This window comes from Rhineura floridana, chromosome 1 (genome assembly GCF_030035675.1).
Source record: "Rhineura floridana isolate rRhiFlo1 chromosome 1, rRhiFlo1.hap2, whole genome shotgun sequence".
NCBI classification, from domain to species: Eukaryota; Metazoa; Chordata; class Lepidosauria; order Squamata; family Rhineuridae; genus Rhineura; species Rhineura floridana.
The window spans coordinates 320,593,583-320,619,816 of NC_084480.1; the positions used below are offsets into that span (position 1 = coordinate 320,593,583).

Sequence of the window (26,234 nt, forward strand, 5' to 3'; positions counted from 1 at the left end):
CATCTTCTGAAGCATAGCAAGGGGTTCTGACGCTTTGATTTGGATTCCTGCATTGAGCAGGGGGTTGGACTTGATGGCCTTATAGGCCCCTTCCAACTCTACTGTTCTATGGTACTATGTGCAGCCAGTTGGGGCAGCAAAATGTCTCGGGTGGGCCCTGGGTTTTGGAGACACTTTTTTAACATTGCTGATTTAAGAACACAAGTGCAGCCTTTTGAGTCGGGCTGAAGGGCCGTCTAGTCTATCTGGTACAGCATTCAGTTCTCATCATGGCCGGCCGGATGGGCTAAGGGGAAGCCTGCAAACAGGACCTGAGTGCAACAGCATTCTCCCTACTTATGATTCCCAGCAACTGATATTCAGAGGCATATCTGTGCAGGTAGAATATAGCCATCAGGGCTAGTAGCCACTGATAGCCTTATCAGCCAGGAATTTGCCTAATCCTCTTGAAAAGCTAGCCATGTTGGTGGCCATCACTACCGCTTGTGGGAGCAAATTCCATGGTTCAACTATGTGCTGCATGAACAGCTGCAACAGCTCTCTTCCCAATTGTGATTCCCAGAGACTGGCATTCAGAGGCTTACTGTCTCCAACCTTGGAAGTTTCCAACTCGAGTAGGCTGGTAAATCTTGCTGATGTTAACAAAGATGATCAGGGGACTGGAAACCAAGCCCTATGAGGAACTGAAAGAACTGGGCATGTTTAGCCCGGAGAAGAGAAGACGGAGGGGAGATACAATAGCACTCTTCAAGTACATGAAAGTTTGTCACATAGAGGAGGGCCGGGATCTTTTCTTGATCGTTCCAGATTGCAGGACACGGAATAATGGGCTCAAGTTGCAGAAAGCCAGATTTCAACTAAACATCAGGAAAAACTTCCTAACTGTTAGAGCCATACAACAATGGAACCAATTACCTAGAGAGGTAGTGGGCTCTCCGACACTGGAGGCATTCAAGAAGCAGCTGGACAGCCAATCTGTCAGGAATGCTTTGATTTGGGTTCCTGCACTGAGCAGGGGGTTGGACTTGATGGCCTTTTAGGCCCCTTCCAACTCTACTATTCTATGATTCTATGAGGTAGAAAATATGTAGGAAAATCCTCGCCTGCCTACCCCACCCCCATCTAACAATCTCTGCACCCTTCCAGATCCCACTAAATGCATGATTCTTGCAGCATGCATACTCTGCCCCCACGTCTCCACCCACTGTATCCTTCACCCACCTGGCTGTGCCTTCTTCTCTGGGACTCGAGCAGGGGTGACTTCAAGAACATCACCCCACACACTGTGTGGACTACTTCACCCTAACCCCTCACTAGGACACTTGTAACATTATAGGACTTTGCCCTGATTTTTGGTGACATTGATCAAAGCCTCTAGTGGCTTTTGAAGCAACTGAGCTGTCCCTCTCATGTTAAGGGGCTGGAGCGAAGCTGAAAAGGTGGCGTGCCCAGCCTAGATGCCAAGGGTGCAAGGTGAGATGCTTCCTCTGGGCCCCTTCACCAGTAGCCCTTACTCCGGCTTCAGCCCTACAAGCAGTTTCCCCCGGGAGGCAATGATCCATCGGCATCCTCGAGCACCTATATTTGTAGATGCTTGTTGCCATGGCAGCCAGTGGCCAAAAACAGAGGTTTCCATCGGCCTCGTCCCAGAGAGGGAAATAGCAGCCCACATTGCGAGACAGACTGTGGAAGGTCTCACTCCAAAGAGGGAGTGTGTGTGGGGGGGGTGTTCACCTGTTCTGTTGACATTGTGGTCATCCTAGGTGCAGGCAAGCTGTGGGACCATCCACAAAGAATTCTCAGTATCAAATCAACTACCATGTGAGGCAGGACTAATTCGCAGAGTGCGTAGGTAAACCATGGAATTTCCTACCACAAGATCAGAGCTTGGAAAAGTTACTTTTTTAAACTGCAACTCCCATCAGCCCCAGCCAGCATGGCCACTGGATTGGTTGATGGGAGTTGTAGTTCAAAAAAGTAACTTTTCCAAGCTCTGCCAAGATGCAGTGATGGCCACCAACTTGAATGGCTTTAAAGGGGGATTAGACAAATTTGTGTAGGAGGCTATTTATGGGTACTAGTCACAATGACCATATATTCCCCTATAGATCAAAGGTAGTATGGCTTTGAATCCCAGTCGCTGGGGAATACGGTGTGGGGGAATGCTCCAGCGCTCATGTCCTGCTTTATGGCCTTCCCTTAGGAATGTGGGAAACAAGATGCTAGACTAGATGGGCTTTGGTATGATCTATCATGGCTCTTCTTAGGTTTACTTATCCAGCACCACACACACAGCATCCCAGACCTTGGAAAAGTTACTTTTTTAAAACTACAACTCCCATCAGCCCCAGCCAGCATGGCCACTGGATTGGGCTGATGGGAGTTGTAGTTCAAAAAAGTAACTTTTCCAAGCTCTGCAACATCCTCCTTCATCCTGCAAGACGAGCATTGCATCCAGGACAGATGTCAGCCCAGCCCCAAAGGGGAGATTCCACTGTTGGAATATATGGGGTTCAACTTCAACTTGTGGGTTGAGGCTGCATGGGGTTAAAAAGGGTAGCTAGAGAGGAGACCTCTTGGTTGCTAGGCTATACCTGTCCTTTGATCTCCTGCTGTCTCTTCCTTCCGGCTAGACTGATATGCAAAGGATGTTGATCCCAGTTCCTTCCCTCCTTCTTACTTCTTCTTTCTCTTGAGAGGGAGAGCAGACATATTCCTTTGTCTCTCCCTCTCCTCCAAGCATGAGGGCAGACACTGGGCTCAGTGTTTGCAGCTCCAACTTAGCTAGTTAGCTAGATATAGGACTCTTTCCTGTTAAGCATGTACTTCCAGAATAAAGTAGTTATTTCTTATTTTAAAGCTTAAAGTCTCTGTCTGACTAATTTGCAGGGAAGGTGGAATCTTTAGCAAGGATTCAAACACACACACATACGCTCGCTCAGAACTCTCCATTCCCAGCATCGCAACTCTCCGATATCCACAACCTCCATATAAAGATATTCTTTGCAATGTAAGGTGCTTGCAGGATTAACATCCTGCAGAGCTCACTGGGTTTTGGCACTGGAACCTTTTTTAATGGCAGACCTCAGCCCAGTATGAGTAGCCACAAGGAAAAGTGTTGCTGAGTGTGTGCAGAGTGCATTTCTCTGAATTGCTTCACTTCAAATCCCTTTGCAGAACTTTTCCCTGAAGCCTTTGGCAGGACACCAAGTTAGTCCTCATACTTGAGGAACAGCTTAAGTCTTTGCACCTCTTGCTTGAGAAAATGAACCCCTGAGTTTCTGGAGGCATAGGACAATTGGATTTAGGTTTTGAAAATAGTGGGCATCCTTTGTGTAATCCAAAACACTGAGCCATTATGCGCTAGGTAATCCTTGGAACTGGCTCAAAATGCAGTCCTATACATATCTATTCAGAAGTAAATCCACTGCCTTCAATGGGGCTTACTCCCAAAATAAGTGAGTATAGGATTGCAACCTTAAATATGATTGGAGTTTGGGATACACTCCCTGCACTGGTATTCCTATGTCTTTGCCTTCTATCTCCCTGGCTTCACCATGAAACCTTATTTTGGTTTGTTTTGAAACTCCGTTTCCTTCAAGCCATGAGGGATAGGAACTTGTTCTTTCCTGTATGTAAAAACCGGATGATGATGATGATTGACTGAGTCATGGGCTGGCATTAAGAAACTGCCTAATGTGCTGCAGTTGTGAAATCTGACAGTTTCATCAGCTATCGGTTCTGCAGATTTGCAACATGGATCAGAACCATAGCTAAGAACAGAGGCCACAGTATAAACCTATGGCTTATCCCCTTGCTTTGTCAACCATTGCTGATTTTAATGGCTTAATAGCAGAGTTGGGTCAGATCAACCTGGACAAGGATCTTAGCACTGGTTACCCCCTTTCCCTGCCCTCCTTTCCTGATTAAGATCACACACAGAGCTGCTATCTGCCTCACAGGGCACGACATACGCTTATCATATGGGTGGTATCTATTTGCTTGGCCCCATGAGGAAAACAGTTGCTTTGGGAGGCGATTTTAATTGGGAAGATGACATGAAGGAAAGGGTTAATTACCACCCCCCTGTTCTAGGGCCCTGATCCAAATCGTTCTTTGCCCTTTATAGCCATTAACACTTTTTTTAAAAAAGTGAGATCATGTTCACAAATCTCCTGTGTCCCACTTAATTTGGCCCTTATGCTGTGGTAAATTTTTTATTTTTTATTATTTATTTGGTTTATATCCTGCCCTTCCTTCCAGTATGAAGCTCATGGAGCCCAATCCTGTGCATGTTTATTCAGAAGTAAGGCTCCACCTGCACTGCACATTTAAAGCAGTATCCTACCACTTTAAAAAGTCATGACTTTCCCCAAAGAATCCTGGGAACTGTAGTTTGCTACGGCTGCAGAAAGTTGTTAGGAGACCCCCTATTCCCCTCATGGAGCTACAGTCCCCAGAGTTCTCTGGGAAGAGGGATTGACTGTTAAACCATGCTGGGGATTGTAGCTGTGAGAGGGGAATGCAGGGGTCTTCTAACAACTCTCAGCACCCTTCACAAACAACATTTCCCAGGATGCTATGGGGGGAAGCCCAGACTGTTTAAAGCAGTCTATTACTGTGGGTGGGGCGTAAGATTGACTGTATTCCATTGGGGCTTTCTTCTGAGCAAGTGTGTGTAGGATTGCAGCCTTCATGCTCTAAGAATCCAGAGGGTTTTTTAAAGAGGATTAAAAGTCATGAATAGCGATGCTGAGCTGTTTGTTTATATCGAGCTTTGCCAAATGCTGTTCAAAGCTGTTTACAAGTTCTGAACATTAAATATGTGAAACAGCTGTGTATTTATTTTATTTTATTTATTTTGACAATTTGTTGTTGTTATAGTCAATTACAACTTATGTACCGCTTAACTACTATGTTCTCTAAGCAGTGCACAGAAATTTCAATAAAACGAAAATTTAAAAATCAGTTAAAATTATAAAATTGGGATTCACCTCCAATGCCTGCTGGATTTAGCTGGCGGGAAGACACACTATATCTTAATAGAGCCTCTTGACAAGGATTAGGATTCTTTTGGCGGCTGAAGTTGGCGGGAGGGCCTAGCAGAGGCCCTTGTCTAATTCTGCTTAGCAGAGAAGGGAGGCTGTTTTCTCAGGCCCAAGGCGATGGGGAAAGGTCCGCCAAGGGTGAGGCACAGTCAGTGGGGAAGACTTGGGTACACCTCTTTGGGTTCCCTCAGCCTAACGATGAAGGCTGCTGGTTCGAACCTTGTATGAGGCCTAATGCAAGCGGGATGGTCACGTGCGCTGACCCATAAATGCACAGGATTTCAAAGCATGGCTACAGAACCACCACCAAGCCAGCTTTTATATATTCATGGGGGGAGGGCAGCGGGGGGGAGAAGCCCCATTGAACCGGGTGCACGAAAGCCAGTGTCATGCAGTGGATAGATTGTCAGGGTAGGACCCGTGTTCAACTCACGGCTGAGCCACAAAGCTCATTGGGCAAACTCTTTCTCAGCCTAAGCTACCTCACAGGGTTGTTATGAGGACAAAATGCAGGACTGTGGGAAACACTGTGTATGCCAACTCGAGCTCCTTGGAGGAAAGGTGAGATATGAATCATCTGCCGCCCTGGGGTCCTGCTGGGAGGAAGGGCAGGATATAAATCTAATAAATAAATATAAATGTGATTAATAATAAAATAGCAACAGAAAGAGGTGGGGATGAGGAGGAGTTTGGCTGTTAGCTCAGGGATTTGTGTGACCTTCTTTTCTCTATGGTTTGTTGAGTGACTGCCATAACTTACTCTGGATTTCATTTCTCTCTGTGTGTGTTTCTCCTGCTAGCAGCTGGTCTAGGATGGCCCCGGCAGAGGCCCCACTTGTCTCCCTCTTGCTGTTGGGGCTCCTAGCACTCCAGGCCCGCACCTGCCCTGCCACCTGCCGCTGCTACAGCATGACTGTGGAGTGCGGTTCTTTGGGCCTCAAAGAGATCCCAGGCAGCATCCACCCCTCCACCCAGGTAAGGCTCAGGTGGGAGGAGACCCAACTCCTAATCCTACGGCCTCCCGTTTTGGATAGTCTGAATCTGCTCCAATATTGCAATCTTCCCCTGAGGTCTTTCTTTGGGGCACCCGCCTTCAAGGAAGAAGCAGGCAGAATGACTCCAGACAGGCTTCTTGCTGGTAGTGCTCTGTATTTTATTTATTTATTTATTTAACCCTGTTTATGAAGCGTTCCTCATAAAATATCTCAAAGCGATTTCACACTAAAACCAACGATAAAATCTAATTAAAAACAATTCCATAAATAAAAATAATTAAACTCTTCCGAACGCTCTGCACAGTTCCAACCTTAATGTTTTCTCGGTGCCAGGTGAAGCTCTTTCTGTTTGCTTTGGCCGATGAGATCTATTTTAAGTCTGCAATTTTAACCTAGCATGCCATCAGTTCTTTTTAATCTGTTTTTCCTATTTATTTACTTATTTGAAAACATTTTTGTCCTATTCTGCAGCCAAATACAGTGCAAGTCCCATAACAGCCTCCAGAGGCAAATACATTTTCATTAATGACTTGGATGAGGCAGTGCAGGGAATGCTTATCAAATTTGCAGATGATACAAAATTGGGAAGGATAGCGAATACCTTGGAAGACAGACAAAATTCAAAGGGATCTTGATAGGCTGGAGCATTGGGCTGAAAACAACAGAATGAAATTGAACAGGGATAAGTGCAAAGTTCTACCCCTAGGAAACACCTGCATTGAGCAGGGGGTTGGACTCAATGGCTTTCCCTCAATGACTCTACGATTCTGCTCCTATGACACTCCCTGCCCTCGCCCCCTGCAATCTATGACATAAAAGGAAGAGGGACTGAGAGGGAGGAGGAAAAAAGAAAACCCTAGCACTATCTTTTAGTCACAGAGTTCTCAGACCGACTGGAATGAAAATAGTTCCAGGAGATGAGGATCCAAAAGCTGCTGGTCTTTAAGCAGAGGAGATGGAGAGGCCCTGCACTCCTGTCTCTCCCTGTTCCTGTCCCTCAGCCCAATCAAATCTGTTGTTTTATTGTTGGCTTATTCTTTCCATTTGTTATGAGCAGCTCTGAGAGCATTTGGGCTGAAAATCAGGGCGCAATAAATAAATAAACAGTACGAGGTTTTTTGCTTGTTTTTACATAATTCAAACAATCTTACTGCCGATTTGCTTGCGCCCGTGCAAGAGCTGTAGTAGCCCTTTGAAGGCATCCAAAGGATCTGCCTGTAAGCAAGAAGGCTCCTATCTTCACTCTGCTCGCAAAGAAAGCTGGGGCAGAGTGGCTTATCATTTGGGTGAAGAGACTGTCACAGAGCTTGTGAGATGTTGCTGTGTTGGATTAGGGTTCAAATCCCCACACAGTCAGGAAGCACACTGGGTGACCATGGGCCAGTTTTCCCCTCTCAACCTAACCTACATCACAAGGCCGCTGTTAAGATAAATGGAGGGGGCAGGGGAGATAACCTTGTACGCTGCCCTTTTTGGAGGAAGGTTGGAATAAAAAAATCTAAGAAGTACATAAATTAAGCAGGACTATGGTTGTTTCAACTGTCTTAGTCAGAGTAGACCCATTGAAATTAATGAACCTAAGTTCATCGTGTCTGTAGATGGGTCTTCTCTGAGTAAGAGTAGCATTGAATACAACCTACAATCTCTGCCTATGATTCAATTAGAAAATGCTTTGCAGCCCTCTCTGAGGATCTTAAGGCTGCTGGAAGGTCTCCAACCAGTGATTTCCTGAGGGGGCAGCCAGGAAGAGGGGAGGAGGGAGTAATGTGGGCCACTGGAAGTACAGAATCACACTGCAACCCTCCCCCCCCATGCACTGCTGCCTCTTTTTCTCTTTTTGCATCCAGTGCAAATGCTTTCTTGAGGTGCTTTCATTGAAAGCTTTGAAAGTTACTTTTAATAGGCTACAAATTAGGCCCCAAGTTGAAGCTTTTAGTGTGTTTTTAAACTGGGTTGTGGGCTTTCATTTTGTTTTTATGTACCTGGTATGATTTTAAACTGCAGCAGCCAGGGACCCTTTGGGATGCAGTGCTAGGAAAAAATATATTAAACCAATAAAATGAAGGGCTTATAAAGCCAAGTCCGTGCGCACACCCCGCTGTGACCACCAGGCCTGAGGGCTCCCAGTCCAACCTGCACATGTGAAAGGGAACATACACTCCCCCCACCCCATTTACTGGGGAGATGCTGAGCTGAGCTCAGGATTTATCCGGCTGCATTTGTCTTCCTTCTCCCCCCTGCAGACAGTTTTTCTGCAGGACAATGGCATCACACAGATTCACCAGCAAGATCTGGCGTCTCTTTCGGGCCTGCAATACCTCTACATGCAGAACAACACCATCTCGGCACTGGAGCCGGGTGCCTTCCGCAATCAGAACCGGCTCCTGGAACTGGCACTCAACGGCAACCGTATACACCTCATCAACAGCAGCATCTTTAAGGGACTGGAGCACCTGCGTGTCCTCTACCTGGCTGGCAACCAGATCACCCAGCTGCCTGACTTCACCTTCTGTGACCTAGAGGTGAGGCCAGCAAGGGCAGATCCCAAAGCAAGCCATTGTTCTTTTGGATGGCTCCCACAATCTAAATGAATAGCAGCCAATGTGATGCATTCGGTCCTTGCTGTTCCCATTTTATGGATGGGGAACTGGGGCTCAGTGTTAGGTGTGATTTAGCCAGGGTTTGAACTTCTTCACTAATCCACAATGGCTCAGTGTAAATAAATGGATGGCTTGGAGGAGCTGTTCTTTAGCTTATGCCTACCATCACCTACTTCTTGTTGGAAGTAGGGCAAGAGCAACTCCTGTTTGGGTTCTTTTCCAGAAGGAAGATAGAGTTCGGGCCCTCCAGCTGACTAGGCCTGCCTACCTTTACCTGTGCTCTTCTCTACCTAACTTCCTTCCGTTGTAAACTGATATGGTCAGGGAAGCTGGCCTGCCCCTCCTTCCTTTGTCTTTGCCTGTCTGAGGAGAGAGGAGACATCTTTGTCGTTGCTCTCTCTCCTGAGCCATGGGGGCAATACCCAAGTCTGGGCATTGAAGCTCCAACTTAGCTAGTTAGAACTAGGTATGCCTTTCCTATCTACTATGCATTTCTATAAATAAAGTAGCTTTTCTTATTTTACCAAGTCTTAAGTCTCAGTGATCTAAATGCAGGGTAAAAGCCTGCTTTCTTAGGTAAACACACACACTAGCACACATGCATTTCAGACCACTGAGAATCTCTGCATACATATTTCCATAACATTTCTGATGTGTGCACCAGAAAATAATGTAAATATCTCCCAATACTAAGTCAGCCACATAGGTTTGTGACAATTTGAAAAGTGCAAAAGTGATCAAAACTTCTCATAGCAAGTTCAAGTACTTGTTAATATTAGGTAGAGAAAGGGCATTTGGTACATGATTAAACTGTGAGATCTGTTGCTGAAGTACTGACTGATGCTCTGCAGCAGGAACTTGACATGCTCTTAATTTAACCAAATGGCTGAGCTCTGAGACTTTCCTATGCCATTGCGTTCCTTTAGCTTTTGATCTGGCTCACCAGTGGTTTTCATGTACCAGTCTCACAACAGTTAACATACAGAAAAAGAGTTCCTGTGTATTTTTGGTAACACACCTTTTTAACATAGTTAAGAAGATGCATTGGGGGTTTCCAATCAGCTCTAAGTGTGCAACCTCAATTTGCTGGTATGTGACTGAATCCCACCTGAAAATAGCGACCCAGCGCCTGAGGCGTCTGGGTTTGGCACACGGTGCTCTCTCCTCCTTCTTCTACGCCTGTCCCCATGCCAAGCTGTTGCATCTGCAGCAGTCTCCCCACCACCGCCAAAGACTCTTACCCCCTTTTTTTCTCTATCTCAAACCTTCTCCACGTTCACATCTTTTTCTGAAGGTTCTCTACAGGAAAACAGCTGGTATAGCACAGCGGGGAGGAGAGCCTGTTTGGGAGTCCAGAGTCTGTGAGTTCAAATCCCCACTCATGTCTCCTGGGTGTCAAGGGCCAGCTAAAGATCACCCCCACAGGGAGTGGCTCAGGGGTGACGTGCCCTGCCACCTGTGCAGCCGTGGGCAAGCGGCATAGTCCCAAGGAGCCCAGTTGCCCCCAGCTGGCAGTTGCGGACAAGGAAGGGGCTGGCTTGTGCAGCTGTGGCAAGCTGAGCAGGCCCTAGCCAGCTGGGGAGGACTAGCCTCAGAGGGGGGCAATGGTAAACCCTCCCTGTGAATACCACTTACCATGAACACCCTATTCACAGGGTTGCCATAAGTCGGGATCGACTTGAAGGCAGTCCATCTCTGCAGGAAGCGTTGTGTTCACCCTCACAGGCTTGGCTTACCTGCATCTCCACTGCCACTTGACTCTCCTCAGGGTTTGGCAAACACTGCCAAGGAGCAACATCTGAAATGTCCACAGGAGGATTTATAAATATCTTTAAGCTGCTGTTGGTCTTGTTGCAGCAAATCTACTCCGGGTTTCAGTCCAAACTTTCAAGCACCTTGTACGACCATGGGCAGCTCCTTGAAAGTTCCGACTAAAACCTGGAGCAGAGCTGCCACTGCAGCTCACTAATTACCCTTTGGGAAGTGTGCAGATCGTGAGACTTCATACATAGCACACACAGACACGAGTGAGCACGTACATGTTAATCCTCGCCAAGATCCATCTATTTTTGATTGGGCTGTGCAAACCAATGAGGGGAAGAGCCAAAACTGCAGTGGCATCCTGACGAGAGATAAGTGGAAATGGCATGAGGTCTGTTCCTAGTTAATGTGTCTGGTGATTCTCACTTTGCAGAGGTTGCAAGAGCTTCATTTACAGGAGAACAGCATAGAGACTCTAGAAGACCAGGCGCTGGGTGGATTGACCTCGCTGGCGCTGCTTGACCTCAGCAAGAACAACCTGCGCACCATCAGCCGGGTGGCCCTGCGGCCCCTTGTCAGTCTGCAGGTGCTGCGTCTGACTGGTGAGTACCACCGGAAGCTCTTCTGGCGCCACCTGCAGGCCAGGAGTGCACCTATCAGCTCAGCAATTTCAAAGTGGCCCCAAATACAAATGCTAATAGAATCATAGAATAGTAGAGTTGGAAGGGGCCTATAAGGCCATTGAGTCCAACCTCCTGCTCAATGCAGAAAGCCAAATCAAAGCATTTCCGACAGATGGCTCTCCAGCTGCCTCTTGAAGGCCTCCAGTGTCGGAGAGCCCACTACCACTCTAGGTCATTGGTTCCATTGTCGTATGGCTCTAACAGGAAGTTTTTCCTGATGTCCAGTCTCAAATGCTCCAAGGTAGAGAAGTCAGAGTATGCAGGAGGGATATAGGCATTAGTCAAGCTGAGAGGAAATTCATGCAAGGAAAAACCCAGATGCAACTGGAGCTGCTACATCTGGGAGATTGGATGCAATGATATGGGAAATAATGTACTGTTAAATATGGTTTGCTAGTGACTGGGGGCAGAATTAAGGTCTATTGTGCTGGCACTGGGCCACAGCTGGAATCCAGGCATGTTTGTTTGCCTTATACTATTTCTTAACCACCCTTTATCAAAAGATTCCAGGGCGCTATACAAAAGTGTGAATAAAATGAATTTACACAGCACATAAATGCAGCTTAAAAGCAACAAATAAGCTCTATGAAATGCAACAAGGCAAAACAAAAGCACCCAAGCACTGAAAACAGAATTAAAACAAAATTCCAGAAATCATCTGTAATCTAAAAGAGGAAAGTCTTCACCTGGTGGCAAAAAGCTTGTAGTGTCGGTGCCAGGTGAGCCTCCCTAGGGAGGGCATTCCAAAGCCAGGGTGCTGCCAAAGGAGAAAGCCCTCTTCAGCCTCCTTTCCAGCCCAAGGACACCAAGGGACTGTAGGCTGATAAAGAGGCTATGCATCTCTAATACAGGCTACTCAGTGACGTCCTATGTCCAGAGCTTGGAAAAGTTACTTTTTTGAACTACAACTCCCATCAGCCCCAGCCAGCATGGCCACTGGATTGGGCTGATGGGAGTTGTAGTTCAAAAAAGTAACTTTTCCAAGCTCTTCCTATGCCATGGGGGAGGAAATGCACCTCTCCAGTTCTCTCTGTCTGGGTCTTGGGACTCTCCCCAGCTACGCCCTCTTTCCTCAGGCCACACCTCTCATCACCCTTGCTTTGCACTCTCCTCAGGTGCTTTTGCCTGGCTGAAATGTGCCCTTGAACTCCGATAATGCTTTGCTGGATAGCAGACAAAGAAGGGAGTGTAGTAAGTGGCCTACTGTACAAAGGTAAAATTTACATTAGCTGCTCCACCCCTTTTGCCTCTGGCCCCATCCACCACTGGTACATGGCCCCTGGAAGGTTGCCCAGAAGTGTATGTGGCCCTCAGGCTGAAAAAGTCATCCCCATCCTCCGGTACTATAGCTACAGTTTCCAGGATCCTTTGGGGTAAAGCCTCAACTGATTTGACAGTGTGATCGATGTGCCTTAGAACTGGGAGAGGAAGAATGAGCATTCTGGGATTAACAATAGGAAACAGCCTTATCCTCAGTCAGGGCATCTAGCCCAGTACTGTCTACACTGACTGGTAGCAGCTCTCCAGGGCTTCAGGTAGGGGACATTCCCAGCCCTACCTGGAGGTAGGGCTGGAGATGCAAAGCAGGTGCTCTGCCACTGAGCTATGGCCCTTCCATTTCTACTCAAATTCCATAGGTTTAGTTTCCCTTCTCTGGGGGTGTAGAATGGAGATTGATGTGCAAGGATGAGGTTGACTTGTGGAAGCTGACTTGTGACTGGACCTCTACTTTCCTTCCTTCCTTCCTTCCTTCCTTCCTTCCTTCCTTCCTTCCTTCCTTCCTTCCTTCCTTCCTTCCTTCCTTCCTTCCTTCCTTCCTTCCTTCCTTCCTTCCTTCCTTCCTCCTTCCTTCCTTCCTTCTGGCAGAGAACCCTTGGCGATGTGACTGCTCTCTGCACTGGCTGAGTACCTGGATCAAGGAGGATGGGCGGCGGCTCTTGAGTCCTTTGGACAAGAAGATTGTGTGTTCGGAGCCCCCCCGCTTAGCCTACCAGAGCCTGATGGACATCTCCGGCAACAGCTTGATCTGTATCCCGCCAGTAGTGCAAGTGGAGCCTCTAGAGATGACCGCACGGCTGGGGGATGACCTGCGCGTCTCCTGCCAGGCCTCAGGCTACCCACAGCCACTGGTGACTTGGCGCAAGCTGGCGCATTGGCGAGCAGGAGGCTCCAAGGCCAAGAGCGCCTGGCCGCCTGGTGGAACCTTTGAACTGAGCGAGCGCAGCGTGGGGGAGCGCTTTGAGCAGTCGGACACGGGCAGCGGGATGCTCTTCCTCAACAATGTGACAGTGGCCCATGCCGGCAAGTATGAGTGTGAGGCTTCCAACCCAGGTGGTACAGCCCGGGTGCTTTTTCACCTCATGGTCAACCTCTCCCAGCAGCAGCAACAGCAGCAGACGTCGAGGGGCTACCCAGCTTCAGTGGACATCAGCCAAGAGCCCCTCTATGACATGGAGAGCATGGACTTCAATGCCCTCAGCATGGCCACCCAGACTGCCATTGCCGTGGCCATCTCGCTGTTGGCCTTGGTAGCCCTCCTCCTGGTGATCATGATCTACCGGAAACACCGCAAGCGGAAAAAGGCCAAGAAAGAGGAGAACATCCTGTATGTCAACGACTACTCGGACGGGCCTACCACCTTTGCCCAGCTGGAGGAGTACCGGGATGAGAGGGGCCACGAGATGTTTGTCATTGATCGCAACAAGCCCCTCTTTGCCACCTACAAGGACCCCCAAGGTCTGTCTGGGGTCTTTCCTGAACAACTGCAAGATCAAGCTACTCAGACCCTGGAAGGGGAAGAGGACTGCCCTCCAGAGGTCAATGAGCTCTTTGTCAATCAGGGACTGATGTTCCAGCCTCAGATTGCTTATGAAATCCACTGCTGAAGTGTTGGGGGAGAACCATGAGCAAGGTGCCACAGAACCGTTGGGGTGGATGTACTCCCTAATGGAGCTGCTGTTGCCTTCTTGACCTTTCACCTCTGTCCCGGCCTTCCCAATAGATCTGCCTTCTCTGTGATTTAAGGTGATGGGAGAGGAGTCCATGATGCTTTGGTGACTGTTAATAGTGCCCATCAGGTGGAAGAAGATTTGTTTATAATCCTGTCCCTGACTCGAAGAGGAAACTCACTCAAGATGGCTACTAAGTGCAGGCATATCCCACCCTCTTGGCACCATTCCTCAGAGGTAAGCACTTACTTGCTCCCTTTGGAGCACCCTAGGTGACCTCCGAAGAGATCGGAGAGCAATTCAGAAGGACCCTGCTAAAGTTCCTCTCTGGTGGCAGAAGGCATTGTGGAGTACTGAAGTGATGGATCCCTTAATACCCCTTAATTCATCCTGATAACCCATTGTTTTCCTTTCCACGTGCCCTGTGGCTGGACAGTAGAAACCTGCTACTCAGCGAGACAAAGGACAACCACTTCCTAGGCACACGTTGGGTCCAGTGGAGACCGGTGGCTCCCATGTCAGTGGGCCGGTGAATCCGCTCCAGGTTTTAGTCTGACCTTTTCAAGGAGTTGTCCAAGGTGCTGAAAGCACCAACCTCCACAGGGTAGGGCCCTGTCTGCCAAGAAAAGGCAGCTTGACAAAAGCTAATGAAGACAGGAGGCTGAAAAGGAGGCTGGAAGAATCGTACACTGTGCAAGCTTAGCCAACCCATTTTTCCCTTCCCCTGACCTTCAAGTGACACTGTGGAGACACTAGGGGTTCCTTCGGAGGACGGGGAGAACTCGCTGGGTGATGGACAAGTGGGGGGGAGTTTTGTTTTCCAATTTGTTTGGTTTTTAAATAAAATAATAAAAGAATTAAAAATAATGTGACAATCACAAGGAATTGAACAGAACCCCTGTATTTATAAGTCCCACAGGAAGACATCCCCCCACACCTGCATAGTGATACCGCCTTCTGGTGCTACACAACATGGTTTTCATAGGAATTTGTGGAAGTCACAGGAAATGGGGGGGGCACCTCCAGGCTCTGCCACGAGGGGGCAAAGCAAAGCAGCATTGCAGGGTTGTTTGAGGAAACAAGCAACCGATAAGATGTAGTTGGTGCTGGGGGATGCCAAGGCTCTGTTTTGTTGTTATTATTATTATTGTGCAAACAAACATTAACCAATTGGGAGAAATGGCCAAGGAATATTTTTCATCCTGTGTGTCATTTTTGGCAGCGCTTGGAAAAGTTCTTTTTTGAACTATTTATTTATTTATTTATTTGATTTGTATCCCGCCCTTCCTCCCAGCAGGAGCCCAGGGCGGCAAACAAAAGCACTAAAAACACTTTAAAACATCATAAAAACAGACATTAAAATACATTAAAACAAAACAGCGTTAAAAACATTAAAAAAAACTTTTAAAAAGGGTTAAAAACATTATTAAAAAACATATTAAGCAATTCCAACACAGATGCAGACTGGGATAGGTCTCAACTTAAAAGGCTTGTTGAAAGAGAAAGGTCTTCAATAGGTGCTGAAAAGATAACAAATGGTGCCTGTCTGATATTTAAATGGAGGGATTTCCACAGGGTAGGTGCCGCCACACTAAAGGTCTGTTATCTGTACTGTGCAGAACGAACCTCCTGATAAGATGGTATCTGCAGGAGGCCCTCACCTGCAGAGCGCAGTGATCGACTGGGTATATAAAGTGTAAGACTGTCTTTCAGGTATCCTGGTTCCAAGCTGTATAGGGCTTTGTACACCAAGACTAGAACCTTGAACTTGGCCTCTTGTAGGAGCAAATTCCATAGTTTAACTTTGTGCTGTGTGAAGCAGCCTTTCCCAACTAGTGGGCCACCAGATGTTGTTGGACCACAATTCCCATCTTTCCTGACCATTGGCAATGCTGGCTGAGGCGATGGGAGTTGTGGTCCAACAACATCTGGTGGCCCACTAGTTGGGAAAGGCTAGTGTGAAGTATTACTTTCTCTTGTCATAGAGTCATTGAATCATAAATAGTAGAGTTGGAAGGGGCCTATAAGGCCATCAAGTCCAACCCCCTGCTCAATGCAGTAATCCAAATCAAAGCATTGTCTGTCATTAATCTTCCAATATTCAGCTACATTGGATGTCCACGAATTCTAGTGTTATGAGAGAGGGAGAAAAACCTTTATCCACTTTTTCCTATGCCATGCATAATTTATACACTTCTATCATGCCTGACTTGCTTTTTCTATAAATTAAAAAGCTCCAAATGCTGCAAATACCATCTTGCAAATGTGCACACCAAGGCATGCACAAACCCATACACAAATGTTGCTGATACACACATTTCCTTGCATGCCTACATGTTGGGTGTAGCTTTCAGAATTTTTTCAAACATTATGTTCACAGAATCATAGAATCGTAGAGTTGGAAGGGGCCTTGTAGGCCATCGAGTCCAACCCCCTGCTCACAGCAGGAAATCCACAGCTAGAGCATCTCCCGCAGATAGCTGTCCAGCCTCTGCTTGAAGACATCCAGCGAAGGGGATCCCACCACCTCCCTAGGCAGTCGGTTCCATTGCCAAACTGCCCTTACTGTCAAGAAGTTCCTGCTAATGTCCAATCTGAATCTACGCTCCTGCAACTTAAAACCATTAGACCTAGTCCCACCCTCTGGGGCAGCAGTGAACAAATCTGTACCCTCCTCTATATGACAGCCCTTCAGGTACTTAAAGAGTGCAATCATGTCACCCCTCAGCCTTCATAATGCTGCTGCTGCTGCTGCAAGACACTCCGAGGTTTCCCAGAAGGTTCTGCAAACCAGATAACCAATCCCAGCAGAATGTGGCCATGGGCCTGGGGCAGGCTGGTGCCCAAGGGCCCAGTCATGCCTGGTGCTGGACCTGTGAGGAGGGTGGACTCACAGAGGTGAAAGGGGAGAAAGGCCAGCTGGTCCAACTCTCCCCCCTAACAGATCCCATCCAGGCCACAGAGAATCAAGAGCAAAAGTGGTACATGCAGAACATCAAACTGGGGAGGAGAAGCCTGGCTTTAGTTGGCTGTTTATGCTTGCTACCGCTTAAAGGTGCGTTCTGGGTTGCCTGTTTTAACCTTAAAATATCAGTCTAGGGCAGCCATCACCGACCTGGTGCCCTCCTTATGTTTTGGACTACAACTCTCATCAGCCAGGATCTGGAAGGCACCAGGATGGCAACGGCTGCTCTAGCGTGCACAACAAGCGGTCCCCCAACCGTTTTGTTGCCTTATTCCTTTTGTCACCACTCCCCTTCTCTCACATGTTCTCTATCCTGCACGCCCTTTTCCCCATTCCTTTCTCCCCAGCCCCTTCCTGTAACCCACCCCTCCCATTTGGATTGTTCTTTTACTTTTGTATCCAACTTTCCTTCCGTTGCGGAAACCAAAGTTGTGCATGCATGGCTCCCAGGCGACATCCACGCCCTGGCCAGACCCTAACCTGTTTAGCTTCAGAAAAATAGTGACTGCCCGTGCCTCTCTGGGATACCCTCTTCCATCTTGATGGCTCTTTTTGCCCGAGACATTTTGGTGCCAGAGGTGGAAAGTGTAAGTGGTGAGTTACAACATATAAACACATCGTTAAAACATGGCTTGGTTCTGACCATCTCTTTTGCTCACTTTTAATGCATTTCTCTTACGAACAAAACAGACTGAATTTAAGTAACTATGTAGATCAGTAGTGAGGAATCTCAGACCCTCCAAACTTCTCTGTCTGGGGCTGGGGGCTCTTCTGAGGCCACACCCCTACCACCCCCACCCCCACTATAGCCCCTCAATGAACCTGTTCCATGCAATCCTCAAGTGCTTTTGCCTGGCTGAAAAAATGGAAATGGCCTGCCTTCAAGTCGATCCCGACTTATGGCGACCCTACGAATAGGAATTTCAGGGCAAGTGGTATTCAGAGGTATTAAATCATGATAGTGACTCTTGCTTGCCTGGTTGGAGAATGGAGAGATGTGTGTGGCTGTACATAAAAATTATTGATTCGTGTATGGCTGAAATACAGCCTACTGCACAACAGCTAAGAGCCACATCTCTTGATTCTGTCCCCGCTCACCACTGGCATGCAGACCCCCAGAAAGTTGTCCATCAGGAGATGCAGCCCATGGGCTGAAAAAGTCTCCCCAGCCATGATGTAGATGCAGCCTTGGCCTGAGCATAGAGAGGACAACCTCCTTGTTTTTGTGTGAGAACATCAGAGTTACTCTGCCCAAATGCCTATCAGTGCTGCTGAGCCATTTCCTCTTTCAGCTGGGAGTGGAGTTGATGTGGTTCCACATGGCATGACTTAATATAGTGCTCTAATAATCCTCATAACAATCCCATAAATGCCTGTCCTGGTGGGTAAGATGCGAAGCACGACTTGGAACAAGTTCACTGAATTAGTTCAAGAAGTCTCTGAGCTATGCCTGAAAGTAGTTACCCTAATTGCCAAGTGAACTACAGGTCAATTAAGTTCACTGGGGGTAGAACTCTGAATGGTTTCTAGTTCAAGTTCTAGTTTAGAAAGGTAACTGGGCCTTTAAATTTAATGATTATTAACAATTCGTATATCGCTAGGGAAAACAAATGTGGGTTTTTTTTGCGGAGGATGAGCTTCTTACGAAATAAAAAAACACACTTGGATGAACTTGAACTGAACTTTTAGTTTGTAAAAGGACAATCTTGAGCTTGAACTAATTTCTTTTAGAAACAAGCTTTCTGAGCGCTGATGCTAAGTATATTTGTTTATTTATTTATTAGATTTATATCCCGCTCTTCCTCCCAGTAGGAGGCCAGGGCGGCAAACAAAACCACTAAAAACACCATAAAAACAGACTTTAAAATATATTAAAACAAAGCATCTTTAAAAACATTTTTTTAAAAAGCTTGAAAAACATCTTTTTTAAAAAAAGGTTTAAAACTTATTAAAAAGCAATTCCAGCACAGAAGCCTGTTTAATTCTTATTTACTCAGAAGTCTGTTCAGTTCAAATCGATTTCCTGCCTGGAACAGGGTTAGCTAATCTTTTTTGACTCAAGGGGCCACATTCAGCTTTGGCTAAATCTCCAGGAGCCACATGCCACCCGTAGGTATGGCTATACTACACTCAACATACCTGCACACTCACCTGATCAGCACAGATCAGCTGGAGAGGGAAGGCTGGTCTCCTTCCCATGAATTCATGGATGCTGAGCAGGCGGTGGAGATCTGCATCCTGCTCAGGGGGCTTGGCTGAGTGGAGATGTTTAAACCTCTCTGCCTACACCAGTGCTATGTCTACTGTATTTATTTTTTCTTTTTGCCATTCCTTCCAAAATCGGTGCCCAGAAAGTACTCTTAGAATTGCAGCATTCAGTCAGGAAATGTCTTTTCAAGCTGCTTTGATGGATCACTGTCAGCTTTAAGTGGCTGATTCCTATTCACTCCCAGCCTTGGGCAGTGTTCCATTTAGGGTTGCCAGGTCCATGGCCTGAGACTGATCCTGGATCTTTAGGAGAAGAGAAAGTCAGCCAAGTGCAGGTGTTCTTGCAACTCTGTAATGGGAAAACACCCAAGGTGGAATTCTCCCTTCTCCCTGCACAACTTTTTAAGATACAGAAGACCCCTTGGAGGCCGGGTCTGGCAGCCAAGAGGTCTTCTGTATCTTTCAAAGTTATGCAGGGGGAAGGGACAATTCCACCTTGTGGTTTTTCTCATTAGTGTTGCAAAAACACCTGCACTTGGCTGACTTTCTCTTCTCCTAAAGATCCAGGATCAGTCTCAGGCCCTGAGCCTGGCAACCCTAGTTCGATTGGTTCATACTTCCCTCTCACTAGTCATGGGGGGAATGGTGGTGAACTGATGACTAAACAAATATTGGCGACTCTAGAAAAAGGGACTCCTATGGATTGTGGAAACAGCAACCCCATTTAAAACATAACACTTGAAACTCTGGCTTCCACCATGTTAGCATGACTTTTCTGAAGGGTTTGCAATTAGGATTTATTTATTGTGATGTATGCTCGTTTGTTGTGGGAGGTAGGAAAAGGGAGGTGGAGAAGAGCCAGCCAGTGGCGTCCACCACCCTGCCTGATCCTCCCACTGGCTCCAGCCTAGGCACCATCTTCCTTGGGCGCTCTCACTCTGTCTCCCTCTCACTCAGCACCCCGGCCTCTGTGAGGTAAAGTCTGGTCTTGTAGCCCCGGTAGGCGGACTGGATCCTGATTGCCGCTTCGTGCTGCTGGCGCAAGGCCTGCCGTGCCTTCCAGCCCCGCCAGAAGGACTGGATGAGGGTGGCTGCCCGGGACACCTGCCACATCTGTTTCCTGGTCTTGAACACGCGCTTCTGCCCTTCACCCATCCGGCGGGTGCAGTAGTTCTCATAATGCCAGTCAGAGGTCCCTGCGGATGGCGGCCCCGGCTGGCAGATGCTGGTTGAGGAGAGGCTCCTGGCCGTGTTGCGCTCCCGCGTGGGCCGTGGAGCCATGTGCACCGTGGCATAGCGCTGGCTTAGCCCTCCTGGGTCCCGGCCCTGTCTCCGGGGCTGGTCTTCGGCCACCGCACTGGGGGTACTGGGATAATAGGCTCTGGGGCTCGTCTGGTAGGACACGTGGGCCCCATAGGGCTGGGATCTAGCAGGTGACTGCCCTCCTCGCGACCTGGAGGCTGGGCTCTTCCGCCTGGCAGGAGGGCGAACGCGCCCCTCGCATTCACTGTCGTCCGTTTCTGACTTGGAGGGTGGGCCCTTGCCAAACCCCATGAGCACACGGACGCTGGTGCACCTCCCGCAGCGAGGGCATGTCTTTGGCTGGGCTGGCTCCATGCGCTCCCTGGTGTAGGGCGGAGCCCGTGGGACCTTGCTCGCCCACTCCTCGGGGTCTCCCACAAGACACTTGTGCCAGTGCTTCCTGGGATAAGGGCCCACCCACGAAAAGCTCCCTGGCATGTAGCTGGGCCGGCCGTAGTAGGTCCCCTTTGGGCCGCTACGAGGGTAAGGGCGCTCCGGCCTTTGGGCCAGCTGCTGCCTGGTGCGGTAGCCCCTCCAGTGTGCTTGGATGGTGGTGGCCGCCTGCTTGCATTCTCTGAGGGCCCGTCGGGTTTTGTAGCCCCGGTAGTGCGCCTGAATGACCTCGGCGGCTTTCTCCCTGTCCGTGTCTGGGTGCCCCCAGGATCTTCTCCTGTCCTCGAAGGAGGCAAAGGAAGGCGTTCTCCTCCTCGGCTGTTGCCGCTGCCTGTACACCTGCCACGAGGGCACCTGGTCCCACTGCATGGCCACGTACTCCCGGGTGATGAAGCGCCTCCAGGCTGCCTGGATGGTGGTGGCAGCGGCATGCTCGTGCATGATGCGCTTCCGCGTCAGGTAGCCCCGCCACGTGGCCTGGATGGTGGTGGCTGCCTTGTCCATGAGCATGTCCAGTTCGTCCACCAGGAAGGAGGAGCGGCGGCTGGACCGGCTGTTGCTCCGGGCCCGCACCCTGGCCAGGTGGGGGTCATAAGGGTGGTCATCGTCATCCTCCTCCCCGCTCTGGGAACTGTAGGGGCACCAAGGATGATCCTCGTAGGTTTCCATCCTGGAGGAGAGGGAGGGGAGAAACATGGCAGGCGTTAGTGCACGGGACGAAATCCCTGTCCCAGCAGCGGACAACATTTCGGGGCTCAAACAGAAGCATCCCTTGTTCTTGGGGGTCCTCCCTCAAGCCGCTGCATTTTACAGGGACACCCTTCCTCTCCTGGCTTCATGACCCCTTGCCCCAGAATTGCCTACACCAAGCTGTGGTCCCTGAGCTTCGTGTTCAGGTGGTCCCTGCTTCTTTCTTATATTCTATGGAATTCAGATCTTGACATAATAAAACACAGTATACAGGAAATGAAATATGCTGTAAACATACAATTAAAAATCATGCAGCATCCAGCAAAGTGCATTGAGATTGCTACAAGTGGTCCACCAAGACCCCTGGGCATTTTCAAGTGGTCCGTGGGGGGAAATGTTTGGGAAGCCCTGGCCTACATTTCTGCCCATGTTTAATCTCACCTCAAATGCTCTTTCGTCTTTCTCTCACTATCCCTGTGAACATGCTACCCTTCTCCCTAAATACCTCAGAGTGGCATCCTCTACCATTCACCTCCTTTTCAAGCTCCTAGTTCTCAGTTTTAAAGGCTGCAGCGACACTGCTTATAACTAGAACCTCCCTGCCAATCCCCATCATTTGCCCTTGCTTCTCTGCTGGCACTCTTTGCTCTTCTCTCATTCCTGTCTTTAAGCCTTCTGCTTTGGTTGTGGATGCCTTTGCACACTTAAGTTAGAGGCAAGCTCCCTGTTCTGCCGGTTCCAGTGTGGCGTCTCCACCTCTCCTGAAAACGGGGGCACACCATGCTAGTCAAACCCAGCCCCTTTTTACTGAAAAACCTGGTGGGAGCAGCTCCGGGTTTTTTTTAAATTCAGATCAAAGAGATTTCACAACTAATCTGCAGATCAACCCGTTCCTCATCCAGGTGAGGCTAATGGAAACACTTTGCTGTAGGCGACTAGTGGGTTTACAGCCTTACATGCACACGCACACAGGATGTGTGCACACATACATTTAAAGCACATGTCTTCCCCAAAGAATCCCAGGAGTTGTAGTTTGTTAATGGTGTTGGGAATTGTAGATCTGTGAAGAGTAAACTACAGTTCCCAGGATTCTTGATGTGGGTAGGAGGAAATGTATTTTAAATGTGTGGTGTGTATGCAGCCACATACACTCTCTCACACACATACTTTTCCCAGCAGTTCCCTGTGAGTGCTCAAGTCTGCTTCTTTGTACAGCCCACCCTAGTCTTTCCTAGCCCCCTGTAGCAATTTAATTCCCCAACAATTCTCTCTCTCTGTCTCTCTCTCTCTCTCTCTCTCTCATACACAAACACACACACACTCAGGATGACATAAGAAAATTTGATTCTGGGGCTGGACATCCAAATGAGGCTTGCCCAGAAGAACGTTCGGATGGTTTGTGCCCTAGATTAATTAGCAAATGAGGTATGTGTCTGGATTGAGCAGGAGTGGTCCCAGTGTCAGATCCTGATTTTTTTAAATAAGTTTTTATTAGAAACATAGAAAGGGCACACAAAGAGAGCATTAAAAAATTGAAATTAGAAACAAGACAACAATAAATCTGCAGGAATATAAGGTCCTGTTTAAAGATATAAGCAATAAAGTACATATTACAATAGAAAACTCACCAGAACCTGTTTTAAATGCCCTCGAGACATGGGCAGTAATAGATATTTCCTGAGGATGTGCAGAATGCATGTGTCACCCTTGCCATAACCAGCTCTCCACACTTCTAGGTTTGGGGCTGAGGTCTTGGAGGGGGGTCATGAGAGAAGGCATGGACAGGGTCCTTCAGGGACCATCTCCTGCCACACAAGCCACCATCAGGTGCATCAGGTGCCATCAGGTGTGTGCTTGGCAGTGCCTGAGGCAGGGCCTTCTTTACTGTGACTCCCAGACTTTGGGATTCCCTGCTCTAGGAGGTTCCCCCACCCCTTTCCCCGATGGCATTTTGGCACAAGGTAAAACTGATTAACCTCAATTGCTGGTTTTAGTTAATGATTGATTTTTGTTTTGTGATTTTCATTGTGTTGGTTTGTAGGCCCCCTTAGGTACTTCTCTTTCCAACAGAAAGTTGGCCATAAATATTTTAAACAAATTAAAAAAAATAAAGAATGAACAAGGAGTGTTTCCAGTTTCTCCCCTAAATTCTGGCACCCCAGGCTGAGTGCCTCTGAACACGTGCAGAGAGCCATACCCTTAAGTAAAACCAAGCTTTGTTTTTGTTTTGAAGAAAAGGTCCAAAGGACAAATTGCATCTGGGCTGTGCAGCAAAGTGCCCTTTCCGTTGAGCTATGAAGCAGCTTTTTAAAAAACAGTTTATGTCTTGAGTATGTCTGAACATGTGCAGAGTGCTCTCTTCTGAAGGTTATCACCATTTATTTTTGTGCTGTTAAACACATCTTGAATTACATAGAAAAATAATTAAAATACCACTTATTCCCTCCCCCCAGCTTGACACAGATCTATCCTGGTAACTAGCCAGAAGGGGGATTGAACACTGGGCTAGTCTGACACCTTTCGTGCTCATGTGCATAGCCACAACAGCCAGCCAGGGCTGAAGTACTGGCAACCCCCAAGGTGAGCAGTTAAAAAGCTCCAGGGAGAAGGTGATGGGAGGGGGAATGGAGAGGAATGGGAAGGAGCCTCAGCAGGCTGGCTGGTGATAATTGCCTGTTTCAGAATGTGGCTTTCTCAGGCCAGGAGTGGGGGATAGGGTTTTCAGGCTCAGGGCCTGAGAATGATCCTGGATCTTTAGGAGAAGAGAAAGTCAGCCAAGTGCAGGTGTTTTTGCAACCCTGTAATGGGAAAAACCACAAAGTGGAATTCTCCCTTCCCCCTGCACACCATTTAAAGATACAGAAGACCTCTTGGAGGCCGGGCCTGGCAACCAAGAGGTCTTCTGTATCTTTACAACTTGTGCAGGGGGAAGGGAGAATTCCACCTTGTGGTTTTTCCCATTACAATGTTGCAAGAACACCTGCACATGGCTGACTTTCTCTTCTCCTAAAGGTACAGGCCATGAACCGGGCAACCCTAGCAGGGAGAGAAGCTGCTCCCAGCACCACAGGAGAAAGAAACACAGGAGCATAAGGGAAGACCAAAAGGCCGGCTGGATGAGCCTCCTCTTCACATACAGTGAAGTCAGACTCAGCAGGCAGCAGCTGCTGTTGTTATTATTATTATTATTGCAAATTTATGAACCACTTCACAGCTTGAAGCCATCAAAGCAGCGTATGACAAGATAAAAATGAGATAAAATATGAGTTCAAAAACTCAATTACAACCATTCCTACAATGTCTAAATACAATAAAACCGTACCTACAGATGTTCAATTAATATACCATGGATGGCTGGGATACACTTCCTTAAAGATGTTGCCTTCAGTAAGAACCTAAATATGAGTCTGAGCGCCCGTCTTAACTTCAGCTGGTAATTTTATTTATTTATTATTTGATTTATATCCCTCCCGGCAGGAGCCCAGGGCAGTAACTGACCCCTGAGGGTTGGAACTGCAACACTAAAAGCCCAGTTTGCAGTAAGTGCACGTCTGGAGCATGCAGTACTCTCAGCAGGGGCAAAGTGGTCCGTTAGGTAACCTGCTCCCATGTTTTTGAGCGCTTTAAATGCTAAACCCAAAACTTTTAATGGGTTGCATATTGGCAGCCAATGTAGCTCCCTCAGCAGAGGATACTCCAGTCAACAATCTGGCTGCTGTATTCTGCACCAAGGGCAGCTTCCCTGTTAAGCCCAAAGGAAGCCCCACACAGCGTGTGTTGTAGTAATCCAGTCTTGACGTTACCAGTGCTAACTCCACAGTGGCCAAGCTATCTTGGTCCAGGAATGGCCGTAGCTGTCTCACCAACTGGAACTGGTAAAAAGGACTCCCAGCCAGTGGTTTTGATATTGATTTGGATTCCTGCATTGCACAGGGGGTTGGACTTGATGGCCTTATAGGCCCCTTCCAGCTCTACTATTCTATGATTCTATGAGGCCACCTGTGCTTCAAGTGACCATGATGGGTCCAGGGCGATGTATCTGTTCATTCAGAGGGAGTAAAACCCAGTCCAGAACAGGTAGCTGAGTGATCTCCCAGACACAGGGACCACTCACTCCTTCTTGCCAAGGTTTAAAGGTTATTGGCACCATTGCACCCAGGCGCTGGTCCAGATCCTGCACAGCCACTTCCAATCCAGATGTTATGGAGAAATATAGCTGCATGTCCTCCATAAAGTGATGACATTTTGCTCCAAATCCCTTAAATGAAAACTCCCGGTGGCTTCATATAGAAATTAATTAAATAGCCCTGGGGACATTATAGTGCCCTGAGGCACCCCATATCACAAATGCCAAGGGTCCAAATTTGACGGATGGGTGGGGCCGCACACTTACCAATCACCTGAAGTCAGGAGTCCTAAGTCAGGACTTCAAAGCACCATGCATGGGTTGCAAATGCCTGAGGTTTTGGCTCTGGGCAGTGGAGCCGAAATCTGCTTTCTGCAGGCACCGGCTGCGCTAGCGAGTTCCCCACAGTACGGTAGGTGGACAGTAGAGCTAAAGCCTGCTTTCCCTTACCAATGCACTCTTCAGAGTGCACTTCAGCACTCCCAGTTGTGCCTTGGCAGCCATGTCTGTACCTG

The 26,234-nt window shown here is 48.0% G+C and overlaps 2 protein-coding genes across 5 annotated transcripts in view; one reads left to right on the plus strand and one right to left on the minus strand.

Moving 5' to 3' along the window:
• The window catches only part of LRRC24 (leucine rich repeat containing 24), a 39,394-nt gene extending 24,478 nt beyond the window's left edge, over nt 1-14,916 (plus strand). For 2 of the 4 annotated variants that reach the window (XM_061608226.1, XM_061608202.1), the window contains 4 exons: nt 5,849-6,023; nt 8,287-8,565; nt 10,838-11,006; nt 12,954-14,916. In XM_061608226.1, coding sequence (XP_061464210.1) covers nt 5,862-6,023; nt 8,287-8,565; nt 10,838-11,006; nt 12,954-13,972 — 1,629 coding nt within the window. In that variant the 5' untranslated portion in view covers nt 5,849-5,861 and the 3' untranslated portion in view covers nt 13,973-14,916. The remainder of the gene's footprint in view (nt 1-5,848; nt 6,024-8,286; nt 8,566-10,837; nt 11,007-12,953) is intronic. The other 2 variants (XM_061608217.1, XM_061608208.1) reach the window with 1 other exon arrangement.
• Nucleotides 14,917-20,141: 5,225 nt separating this feature from the next.
• On the minus strand, nt 20,142-21,650 carry IQCN (IQ motif containing N). Its single transcript, XM_061612172.1, has one exon. The coding sequence runs from the start codon at nt 21,648-21,650 to the stop codon at nt 20,142-20,144; it is 1,509 nt and encodes a 502-aa protein (XP_061468156.1).
• Between the last annotated feature and the right edge of the window lie 4,584 nt (nt 21,651-26,234).